The 12,199-nt window shown below is 45.1% G+C and overlaps 1 protein-coding gene across 5 annotated transcripts in view; it reads left to right on the forward strand.

Annotated features, from left to right (window-relative positions):
• The window catches only part of casz1 (castor zinc finger 1), a 75,824-nt gene that overhangs the window by 21,426 nt on the left and 42,199 nt on the right, over positions 1 to 12,199 (forward strand). For 2 of the 5 annotated variants that reach the window (XM_005478214.4, XM_005478215.4), the window contains exon 1: positions 6,168 to 6,318. The exons of 1 other annotated variant lie outside the window; for it this stretch is intronic. In XM_005478214.4, the coding sequence (XP_005478271.1) occupies positions 6,240 to 6,318 (79 nt within the window). In that variant the 5' untranslated portion in view covers positions 6,168 to 6,239. Of the gene's footprint in view, positions 1 to 6,167; positions 6,319 to 12,199 lie in introns of those variants that run through there. 2 more of the 5 variants (XM_005478219.4, XM_013271134.3) reach the window with 1 other exon arrangement.

Raw genomic sequence — 12,199 nt, forward strand, 5'->3', positions numbered from 1 at the left:
AAAAAATGCATAACATAATTGAAATTTTAAAAATGCATGTATGCAAAGAGGATTTGAAATACCCCAAATCACTTTAAAGAGCAAGCCATTTAACAGCCAGAATTCTCTGAATTGTTCCAGGTTCCAACAGCGATAGTATGCAAACACAAATATTTTCTTTTAATTAAAAAGGCCTCATCTCTCTGGATCCTCCCCCAAGCCCACTACCAGCTCTCAACATCCGCCTCACCCCCCCACGCCCCCGAAGTGCTCATACACGCACAGACACACACACGCGTGCAGCAGCACAAATGCTTGTGACGCTTCATTCAAATCCAGGATCACTCATAGCCTCATACATTCAGCCAAATCAACTGAGAGCTGGTGACCCTAGCGGTCATGGCTGCCCAGGTCAATAGTAGCCCACCAAACGGGCCCACCCATCCACACAGTCACACACTCACACACACCTGAAAAGCAGCTGTTGTTTTATTTTTCAACCATCGGACCCCGAGGTGGCACTAAAAGGTACGGAGCAAGGAGAGGTCTGGGGTGGTGATGTTGGTGTGTTTGGGCCAAAGGGGGGGGGGGGGGGGGGTTGATAGTAATGCATGTTGATGGTTTCTGAGATACTTCATTTCAGAAACAAGGGCCTCATTAACTGTAGTCTTCATCAGGCCAGCAAGCAGCGGGCACATTAGGGGTCCACAGGAAGTTAGAGTACAGCAGGAGAGTGCATTAGGGAGGCCTGGAGAGACACACACTCTCTCTTCCCCTCAGTTTCACTTCCACCTCCAGTGCTTTTCTATATCTTAATGTACCTTTCAGAGGAATTTGGATAGAGGTCAGTAATTATGCTTTTTAAATTATTCAGTCGAGGTCCTCTGTAATTGTGCTTTTTAGAGCTCGGACATTGACAACATGGTTTACTGCACCACTTTTGGGGCACGGTCTGACCGGATGAATGAGTATCGAGTAAGAGGAGCGTCGGAGTGTGTTTCACTGCTCTCACCGACAGTTTGTAGCTGATGTAGGAGTGATCTTTTGAAATGTCAATAAGTGCCAACACCGAATGAACAAAATTAATCCCTTTGCTAACGGACTTTGTCCGCACGTCAAGTTCAGATCCCTTTTCAAAAATTTGGTTAGGCCCGAGCTGTGTGCGGTGGGTATGTTGTGCCGCATGCAGTCAGAGACCCAGCAGACTACCGGCCGCTGTGTGGGAATGTTTAGTTACGAACACAAGCGTGTTATTTTTGTTACATCGACGAGAGAAAAGCCTAAACTGCAAGGGTAGCAGAAAAAAAAATCACCAAACTTTCTCTACAAAGCCAGCTCTGACAACGTTTGACTGCACATGATAACATCGTCCATCCACACAAGTCCTCTTTCAGCCACAGATTATTAACACATCACTGAAAGCGGCACAGACCGTTTCATTGTTGTTACAGGGTCTAATATTTATATTTATCTAGTTGGGTGAGGCACTGACAAACATGTCACACACCTGCAGTTTTGTAGTACTTGCTACTGCAGTTCAGTGTAAGAGAAAGAGCCTGTACAGTAGAGTTTTGTTGGGGCGAGAGGAAGACTGTAATTACTGTCTGGCGATTCATCTAGTCACTGCATAAAATAGTGTTTATCCAGTCGCCCGTGTTTCTGTCGTGGCTGAGGGAGGGGAGGGTCATGTTTTGCAGAACTGAGACAGCTAGGGCAATCAGGAGAAGAATCGTGACTCCAAAACATTCAGCCTTTTCTTTCTTTTCTCTCCCTTTGTCTCCCTCACTTTCCCTCTCTCCCTCCCTCTTTCCAGTTGAGAACTGGTGCCTTAGAAAATGAGATCTGCCCCCCCCTCCAAAACTACCCCCCACGATACACCCACACACAAATAAACATAAAAAGCTAATTTGTTAGCGCCCTCATTTCAGAGGCCTGAGCAGGAGAATATTGTTGGGAGGAAAAGTAATGCTTTGTCAAATGTTGACATGTGTTGCAAACATGAGGCCTTCAGCAGCAGTATTTCGTGGAGAAGCTCAGGCACATTGTCGGCACATGAAGAGGATGCTTTGAAACAAGATTAGCCTCCAAATGCCCTCCTCATCCATACTCCTGTGCCAAATGTGTGTGTGTGTGTGTGTGTGTGTGTGTGCCAGCACTAACATGCTAAATGATCAGATCCACTGAATATTTGTGGGCCTGTTTTCTCACATAATGAGTGTGCATAACATGCTCTGTATGCCACTGTACAGCTGAAGTTGTGTGTACTCATTTGTCCTGCTGCAAGGCCCCATTGTCTGGTGCGTGGTCTACGCTTGGTTTCGTGGGGCCAGACTGTGGCTACTTCCCCTTGGCTTCGGGTCACGGTGACACCGGGCAGGTGGAGTTTTCAAAAAAAAAAAAAAAAATCCATCACCTCCACCCCCATGCAACCCTGCCCCCATAAAAATGAATAAAAATTGGAAAACAACATGCAAGGTCTGCCTAATACAGGAACACTTGCAATATGCTGATGTTTTCTTTTGCACACTGTGTTTGCTAAATTGCCTTTGACTGCGTGCATCAGTAATGAAACTTTATGTCCTTGCGGAGAGGGCAGCAAGTCCGTTCCAGTTAGGACCGGGACCATCTCTCCTGTCTGGCTTTTGTAAGATTTTTTTCCCTCTAATACACGTCCTTATGAATAAATGAAGCCCATGAAGTCATTTTTTCCATATTTGTGTAAATTGCTTTAAAAGCATTTTATCATGTCATAAAAAAGTGCAATTGATCTGCTGGGCTTAGCCCATTGGACAGCTGTGTGTTTTGTTAATGGCCACTTTGCTCCAAGCAGCTTATTAAAAAATTTATATAGAAATGCTAAAATTGCATAAATTATTTAGATACAGTAAGCATTTTTTTTGTTTTGGTTGGGCAGGGAGGGGCTGTTATCAGTATGGAAATTTACCATAGTATATTATCGGCTGAAATATAGTAATATATCTGCCCAGACACATATGTGTCCTCCTCACTGCACCCCCTCACATGCAGAGGCGCAGGGAAAAAAAGTATATATTTTTTGATGACTTCGTTTCAGCAACCACGGAATGTCACCCATATCCTGGTTGATTGTACTTTCGAGTTTTATGATGTTTTTCCATTGATTTGTTTCCCCGGCGCAGCTGCCGACCTCTATTGAGGGACGAACGTAATCAGCGCTGACGCAAATTAGATGGTTATTCGTTTCGAAAATTGACAGAAAAACAATAAAAAAGATGAAATGCTCCCAAATCAATAGATATAATGAAATTCAAATAATCCGAGAGATGAGGTCTCCATGGCAACTGATAATGTGGAAAAGAAAACAATTTAATAAAGGACAGACACGCTTTGAAAACAGATTGGGGAGGGGGGTGGCTGTAAAGAGGAGAGGAGAGGAGAGCAGAGCAGAGGAGGTGGGGAGATGGAGGGATAGAGAGAGGGTGGGAGGGTGGTGGTGGTGGTGGTGGTGGAGGAGTGTTTGTGGCTGTAGTGGTTGCTCTATAGCTTGTTTCCCCCGGCGTGTGAAGGATCTGTGTCTGTCCCAAGGACGCCGGAATAATTAGAAAAGCTTTCAGGCCAGAAAGTGCAGATTCAGGTTTTAATACACAAAATTATTTCAGGGGCAGTGAATCGGAAAACCATTTGTTGGTGACCTTCCTGAGAGGCCTCCCCCCCTCCCCGGTACAGGGCAAGATGGAGGCTATGTGGCAGCGCTGCCTGAGTTATGGCATATTTGTGTTTTTATAGAGGCAGGGGGAATGGAGTTGGGGAAGTTGGGAGGGGGACGTGGGGGTAAATGTGTGTGTGTGTGTGTGTGTGTGTGTGTGTGTGTGTGTGTGTGTGTGTGTGTGGTTGTGTTTACGTGTGTGTGTGTGTGTGTTTGGGGCGGTGGGGAGGGGGTCATAGGGAGACCTTCATGTCTGTGTATGCGTATGTATGTGTGTGTGTGTGTGTGTGTGTGTGTGTGTGTGTGTGTGTGTGTGTGTGGATCTGGCAGGAGTTTGGGCAGAGGGAGAGAGAGAGCAAAGAGGAGAAGGGAGAAAGTGAAGCAGCGAGAGAAAGGGGGAAGTTGCAGATCCGGCTGTATTTACAGATCAGTTGTCAAAAGGAGCCATTTAAGGGGAATGCGCCCGTTCCTGTGCTGTGACAGGCGAAGTGGCTGTTTAAAAAGCAAAAGAAACTATGAACCAGAGAGGGAGATAGTCAAACACAGGCTTTTTTTCTGTTGAAGACAGACAGAGCAAGGGGTGGCGAGGGAACGAGTGGGTGTTAAGTGACTTCATTTGTAGTCTATTTAAGGTATGTTTTACTTGTCCTTGTGCTGCTCCTCCAACATTTAATACAGGGGCTGCGTTCTAGTTAGCACAACAAGGGAATAATGATTGAGCGCATCGTTCTTATTTCCTGTAAATACAAATGACTTTCCTTCATCTGCCTAAAAAACTGTATTTGATTTCAGTCTTGCTGTCAAGGGAGATTTGCGACTGATGCAAACAGTGATAAGAGTAAACCAAAAGCACAGCTCTGTTTCCCTCATTAGCTTATCACGACTTTAAGTATGTACACTTTCTGGTGGCTTTATTCAACATCCGTGTCCTGCTCTTTTAACATCCTATTTTCTTTATTGCCCTTTGTCAACGTTTTGAAGGAAGTCTGATTGGGCGTTGGAGGCTTGTCTGTCAAGTCGTGACTATTTTTGTGTCATTAGAAGGCTTTGTTTGACTCAAATAAAGGTGATCCACCCTCTGTTCAAATTATACCTGCGGCAGGTCCGGGATATCGCGTCTTGGGTGCAGGTACCCTTATCCTGTTCCAGGTGGCAATAAATGGAAAAACCTACTCACCTCGACCTGATAATTACTGTTCTGATATTTTAACTGCTAAAGATCCTGATCAAGATCAGGGCTGTTGTACAATATTAACTGTCATAAAAGTTGGGCAATATTTGATAAAATTCTGGGATCAAGTTCCATCCATTGTTAATCTTCTTTCACTTTGTGTCAATTATGACTTAATAAGCGAACAACATTTGAATCGACTCTTCTGTGTACTTTAAGGCGGCAATTTTATATTTGTTTTAGGATAATATTCACTTTTAATTGAGTTGTTAACATGTTGTCGTGCACAAAAGATAATTAAAAGCTTATTTAAACTCGTAGTTATAGTTAGATCTTCGCGTTTTCACCCAGGGGGATTCTGCCCTTATTCAAAGGCAAACGGAGATCTGACATTCTTCAACAGGACAGCTAATATTCTCCAGTATTGATATTGCGATGTGAAAAGTGCCCCACAAGTCGGAGAGAAACTAGAAATTCCCCACTGTACACTAGCTAAGAGCCTTCAAATCTAACATGCCAGTGTCAATGAAGACTGTTTTCTTTTTTTAAAATAAAAAAAAAAGATGGAATAGAGACCTGAAATATGAGAGCCGATAGCCATCTGCTGTGTGTTGAATGTGTGTGTTTATGTGTGCATGTGCGCTGCGACACACACATAGGGCACAGAGCGCATGTTATCACTGTCAACAGCAGCCGTAGCAAACAGCAGCAGTTGTTCTGTGTGTGTCTGCGTAGCGTACCAGTGAAAGTGTGTGTGCTTGTGCGTGCCCACAATCTCTCGCTGTCTCGCTCCCTCACTGGCTGCTGGCTCCGAGGGACCCACTGTAAGTCAATCTGTGCGCTCATATGCCCATGAGTGTGTTTGCGTGTCTGTGTGTGTGAGGGAGTGCGCTTCTACTGTACTACACTTCAGGAGCCAGGGCCGAGCCTAGCTCAACAGGGCTGGAAAGGGCCAAGGGCCAGCTCCCGGTGCACGCCACCCACTTCATACCTGTCTGTCTCTCACACACGCACTCGCACACACAGACGCACAAACACGTGCACGAGGCTCGTGCAGCCATGCTGCTCTGCAGAGGGCTCTCATTGTAGCAGTGACAGGAGGGCGCCCGTTAAGTGGCTCTCTCTTCCTGGGGCCTGTGTGTGTGTGTGTGTTTTCTTCCCCCATGTGGCTACGGGGTGGAGAAGGGCGCTGAAGGACCCCTACTGGTAAAGTGGGTAAACTCGCACAGCCTCGACATCTGTGAGGAGAGAGGGGGAGGGTAAGGAGGGAGGAGAGATAGACAGCAAGAGAGGAGGACAGAGTGGGAAAGAGGAAAGGAGTGTGAAGGAGAGAGGGAGGGAGAGAGACAGAGGGGGAGAGGGAGAGAGAGAGCAGAGCCTTGGCAGAGAGCAGTTGTGGAGAAAATGCCTTGCTTTGTGGAGAGAATTCTTCCAGGGCAGGAGGGAGAGGTGAGACAGAGCGCAGAGGGCGGTTTGCTGCCAGGTAAGACTCACACATACCTTTCTCTCTCTCTCTCTCTTCCTCCCTCCCTTCCTCTCTCTCTCTCTCTCTCTCTCTCTCTCTCTCTCTCTCTGTCTCTTCCACTCCCCCCTCCCCACACACACACACACTCACACACTCACACACAGGAGTTGAGTGCTACCTCGAGATGAACGGGTTTGCTACTATTTGCAGTTGGCATGAGTCAGGCACGCATGTGTAGTGATGTAGTGGGTGGTGTCAAAGTGTGTGCACGTCTGTGTGAGAGAGTGAGGAAATAGCAGGTGTACTGTTCATTTTCTGGAAAAAAAAAAAAAAAGATTTTCGTTTCCATGTATATTTGTGCGCATTTGCACCCGTAGTGCGCTAAATGTCAGTCGTGTATGTAAATTCGTCTTAATGGCATTTTTGCTCGGTCAAAAGTTTTGTCTCTGACTTTTCGTACCAGGCCTTAAAGCACTATGAGCATCAATGGTGGAAAGTTTGTTTGAATTAAAATAATAATTGAATTAAATAATATACACTTTTAAGGGCTTTACATTATATTGTTTTTAATGCTTACATTTGTGTGGTCTTTACTTGCTTTAGAGGGAAATATTGTTAGACTTTATACATTGATATTTATGTGTAAATAAACCTGACTAAAATTAGAAATTGTTTGAAAAGCACGTAAATCCCTCTCCTCTGAAGTCAAGTGCGCCTCTTTCAGATCTGTTGTGAGGTAATTTGCGGTGTTGGTCGAGATTGATTTGGCTGTTTAGATACAGATGTTGTGATGGAGCGGTTTGTCATCGGAGGGATTTTCCACTCTGCTGATGTAAACAGTGTCTGTTGAAGAAAGGCTAAAGAGTCCTTTTTTTCCCTTGTGGAGACACGGTTCTGAGAGCAATAATCCTCCTTGTGTACAATTAGATTTTCTTCTTTTGGTTAAATAAATACTGTGTCTGTGAACATAAACACAGATTTACATGTGGCCCTGTGGGCGTCTGTCTCCCAAGCAGCACACCGCTTGAGCCCGGGCCTGATATTTCTTGTCGAGGCAGAAGTTGGCCGACTCCAACTTCACACTTGCTGTTTATTTGTTTTTATAACAAATGGAAGCAGCAGAGTGAAAGGTGAGGTCAGAATTGAATTTGGCTTGCTTTACCGTAGCGATCTGGCAACCGCTCTGCTCCCATGTCCCATAGGGCTTGCTTTGGTTGTAGTGTTTGTTATTCAACTGATGTGTGCTTGTGTGTGTGTGGGAGCACACATATATGTCTTTGAGTAGTGGGTGGTGGTAGCAGCATTCACGAGAGAGACATTTTACTAAGCAGACATTTCCCCCTCTGTTTTCACTCTGACCTGGTAGGAGATTGATGACTGAATTGTGGAGTACATGTTAACAGTAACTGGTGATTTATGAAGATACTTAGGGTAAGTGAGGCCGCACAGGCTGGAGAGGAAGAAAAAGATATAGCCTTTTAAGTTAATGCAAAAATATTGCCTTTTTAAGTAATAATTGTTATTACTACTGCAGGGGTTTGGAGCGAGGTCTGAGTTAGACTTGGATGTGCACAAAGTGCACTGTTAAGCTTTTCCTTTTCCGTTGGCCAGGCCCCCTTCCTTTGTTTCAGGCTTTTCAAGTCTGACTCCTCAGAACACGACAAGTTTGTCTGTGAGATAAAAAATATACGGCTTAGCTAGTTTGGTAGAATAGATTGAGATATATCAAATAATTAAATTAAAAAAAAAAAAGTCCTACTTTTTTCCTGGGTAAACCAGAATGGAAAACTTTTCTTGGATGAACCCTTGCACTGCAACAAGTGCACTGTGTGTTTTGGCAACTTCTCTTAGCCAAAGATCCCTCACAAAATCCGCATGCAATTTTAGAAGAATCAGATTCTTTCCCTTTCCTTGGCTCCTGAACTTGGTTGATGTTATGCACACACACACAGAATCCTCTTCTCTATTCAAATATGAGGTTCTGTCCACTTGGATGTGATCTATGGCATTTTTAAGGAATAAAGCAATTTTAGTGAATGTAGACTAGTGCTTCCCCTGAAAGAGGGATGGCTTTCATTTTTTTTCAAGGCACCTCTTAGACTGAGTGAAATGTTTCCCCCGTTCGCTCAGGGACGACTTTATTTCTTACCAGGGATTTAACACTCACTCAGTCCCCTCATAAATACAGCGTCCCTCAGCCCTTCGCTAGCCATAACTCACGCACTAACTCTCTAGCTAACTAAACTCATATAGCAGAGCCAACACTTGTTTGTCTTTTACCTCAGCCTTTCTCCCTCTTACTCTTCCTCTCTGTCTCTTTTCCTCCTCTGTGCTGATTTATACGTGACACAATCGTCTCTGACTACCATCTCACCAGGCTCCTGCACTGATCTCCTTGGCCCACTCGTGGAGTGGGGTTTTAGAAGAAAAGTGCATTTGAATATGAGCTACCCTAATCTCCTCCAGGCTATTTAGAGTCAGCCTAATGCTCCAAGAATGAGCGGGAACAACGCAGGGGAAAACGCGGACATCCCTCTCAGCGTGTCACAACACAGCTCAGGTCTCCGAAGAACAAAACAAGTATTTTGATTGGCTGATGAAAATCTCTCTCTGCGAAGCAAAGAGCATAAAATTCCTGATAAATTATCTCGGGGCACCTGTTGAAGCTTCAGTCTTAAAAAAATGTCTTTCTGCCTTTAAGGCACCTACATGTCGAACTTATCTTATCCTAGTGGTGCAGCTAGAAGAGCCGCCGCCACTAATAAAAAAAAAAAAAAGTTATCAAAGGCCACACTGCTTGAACATACTCCTCCTATCCTCCAGGTTTTATGTAGGTTTGGGGTAATCTTGGTGATAAACAGATAACCAAGCAGGCAAACAAGCAAACAGCACCCATCACATACAAAGCTGGCATAGAGCAGCTGATAAACTTTTAAGCCATTTAACTTTGAACAGATGAAAGTGCTCAGGTGGGATATTACAGTATGGTGGAAGCCTTTAGTGATCTGGTGCCGACTGGCATTTTGGGAGGAGACGATCTTTCTGGCGTGGTTCCCGTATTGGTTGTTAACAGCCTGCTGGTACCTTCTGTTCTCTCTGTTCAGTCCCACTGGCTCGACACTGACAACTCCTCAAGCATCTGAAGACCCTCTGAAGTCAAAATCGCCCATTTTGATGTCTCGTGGCAGCGCCCCGCGTTTTGTTGTATTTGCCTCTGAAAACAGAGGCCCTGCTTGGAGGAATTACCCTCAGCAGTCGCTGGTGTCAGGCAGGGGAGGAGGGTATCATTCCTATTTCCCTCCGTCTCCTCGTTCTCCTCGCTGTCCTTCCTCCCTTTTTGATCTCACCATCAAATCTTCCCCAGTTTTTATGAGTGACGTTTACCCGAGAGCAGCTTGGGAAATCGCTGGCTGAAGAAGACGTTTGAGAAAATGTGCCTGAGCAAGCTATCACCTTTGATAAAGCCATAGTTCCAGTGGGAGAGGAAGAAGAAAGCTATAGAGCGAGAGCATTGTTGGTAATGAAAAATGCCATGAAAGAGGGAACATCTCTCTGATCCCAGCCTGTTACACCAACAATGTATAGTACAACAGATACTGCAGTGGTACATCAAGCAATTTCTCCGTTGCTGTACCACAATGAGCGTTTGCCCCAGCTGACTGATCTGAATCTGGGGTAGCACACTGCGCCTTTATTGCACATCAGCTGGGCATAATCTCATAATACGGCGCTCACACATACACGCGGGGAGTCACACTGGTACTGCCATCAACAGTGGCGTACCTTCAGCTGTGTCATCAGTTGGCAAAAAGCTGGCAAGGCACTTGAGTGCGCTGCATAAAGAGAAAGAAATGATGGGGAAGTGGAGGGTAGGTGGAGGCGCAGAGAGAAAGAAATGTTAGCTTTAGTAATTACTACCTCCACAGAGAAGCAGTGGAGAGGACAGTGAGGCAAGCAAGCGCATGAAGGAGGCCCCGTGTGCAGATAATGAAGGGGTATCATTGTAGCTCTGACAGTGTTAATCTTAGAGCGCTCCGCAGTGTGTCTGTGTGTGCGCCTATCAGGTTGCGTGTATGCCCTATGCAGCATATGTAGACACTGCTGGGGTGTATGGAGGTCGTGCTACAGCGCTGTTGACTCTCATCCTACCAGCGAGGCCATCCGGCCCACCTGACAGATTATCCAACCACTGACAGTCGCCGCCTCGCGCAGCTTCTGGAAGCCGATCCCGGAACTCCGCAGCTTCTCGTGTATCCTCGCAAAAAGCGCCGGGGTAGCCTCCCAGCACCCGAACGCCTGAACTTTTTCTTTGCAGGGAAAGGATTAAGAAACGAGGAAATGGGGGAAGAGTTGTCCAACTTTCTTTGTGCCCGGCTTTCTCTGTTTCCCTTTTCCCCCCTCCTTCCCATTTGAAGTTGTGATACACTCATTTAAGCCTCATCGCTCACACACGCGAGAAAGTGTTATGAATATGTATCAACACGGCATATGGCAGCAGTAGCACTGGGACTAGGTGTGTCCAGAAGGTAGAGTGCTGCCGATGCATTATTCTCCATTCAAATTACCACAGTAAGAATGCAGCAGAGAGCTGGGAGGTTTTCACTCCGTCTTTAGACGGGGCAGGAGACAAACCTGGATCGTGCGAAACAGCAGGAACGGAAAAGCTGTGATGAGCACAGTAGTTGGCCATCTGAGTTTCCTTGATTTGTTAGATTTTTTCGGCAGGTTCAAACCCGGCACACTCGCTGACACGAGTGTGATTAAAAGCGATATTTCTGACACATTAGGATGCGCGCAGGAAGTAACCTCCTCTAAAGCGTTCATTATTAGATGCATGACAGACCTGAATATTTATAAAATAGGTTTTAATAATTAATAGCAGCAATCTGCTCCTGTAATTCATCAGATTTGCACTTCAACAGAGTATCCGTTTTCACTTTAAAATAATAATAAGAGGAATATTAATGTTGCAGAAATGTAAAGCGGGCAGCTGGTTGCAGCGCAAATAGGCAACCGCTCCGTGTTGGCTTCCTTTAAACTGTCACTTTTCAAATAAAATTACACTTTAAGCCATCAACACTGCACCATTTTAAAGCCTTCGCTTGTTTGTGCTTGACAATTTACTGAGTGGCTTCTCACAAATGTGGCAAGTCATGAAGATAAAGACGCAGGAAACAAAGTGGGTTTGGTGTAGAATGCAAAAGTAGTTGCTGTGGTTTTATCAAAAGCAAATTTATTTGTTTGAGTCAACTTAGCAGCACTTCCTTTTGTATACTGAGACCCAAAATAGACAGCATTCTTTTTTCCTGTAAAGCAGCTTTGCTTCTTTCATTTTTATTTTTTCCCCTTATTGTGAGTGTTGTTTTATCACACCTTCAAATTCAGTCACAGCACATTCCTCCCTCCACCGAACTCCCAGAAACACAAATGTTCCTGTTTTAAGTGAAAACTGCCACATTTATTTCTGCCTCCAGTTCGTGTTGAACTTTTTTCAGTAAACCACGCTGTTTTTCCCCTGCTGTCGCTACTGACACAGTGGAGTATTTATTAAACCCACCGTGGATCAGTTTTTCCTCAGCTCGTTGAAATGTCACTGTGCATTTTCTGTTTTTTTGGACTGTGTGGCATCTCAGTGCAAATGATGTGACCTGCAGCCACGACACATACAGGAGCAGGAGGAGGGCTCAGAGCGCAATGCCCTGCTGTTTACAAACCTGCAAACAGGCATGCAGCACACCAGCACACACTTAATATTGGTTACAACAGTTTTACTTAACATATACAGTATGTTTACAGTGGCTTGTGCACCGAACCACACTTTCCCAACCACACACGGTACAAATAAACGCTTTGAAATGTCTTGTATGATCACAAAACCCTGTAGTCACATCTATGCAGC

Source organism: Oreochromis niloticus, linkage group LG20, assembly GCF_001858045.2.
Source record: "Oreochromis niloticus isolate F11D_XX linkage group LG20, O_niloticus_UMD_NMBU, whole genome shotgun sequence".
In the NCBI taxonomy this organism is placed as follows: domain Eukaryota; kingdom Metazoa; phylum Chordata; class Actinopteri; order Cichliformes; family Cichlidae; genus Oreochromis; species Oreochromis niloticus.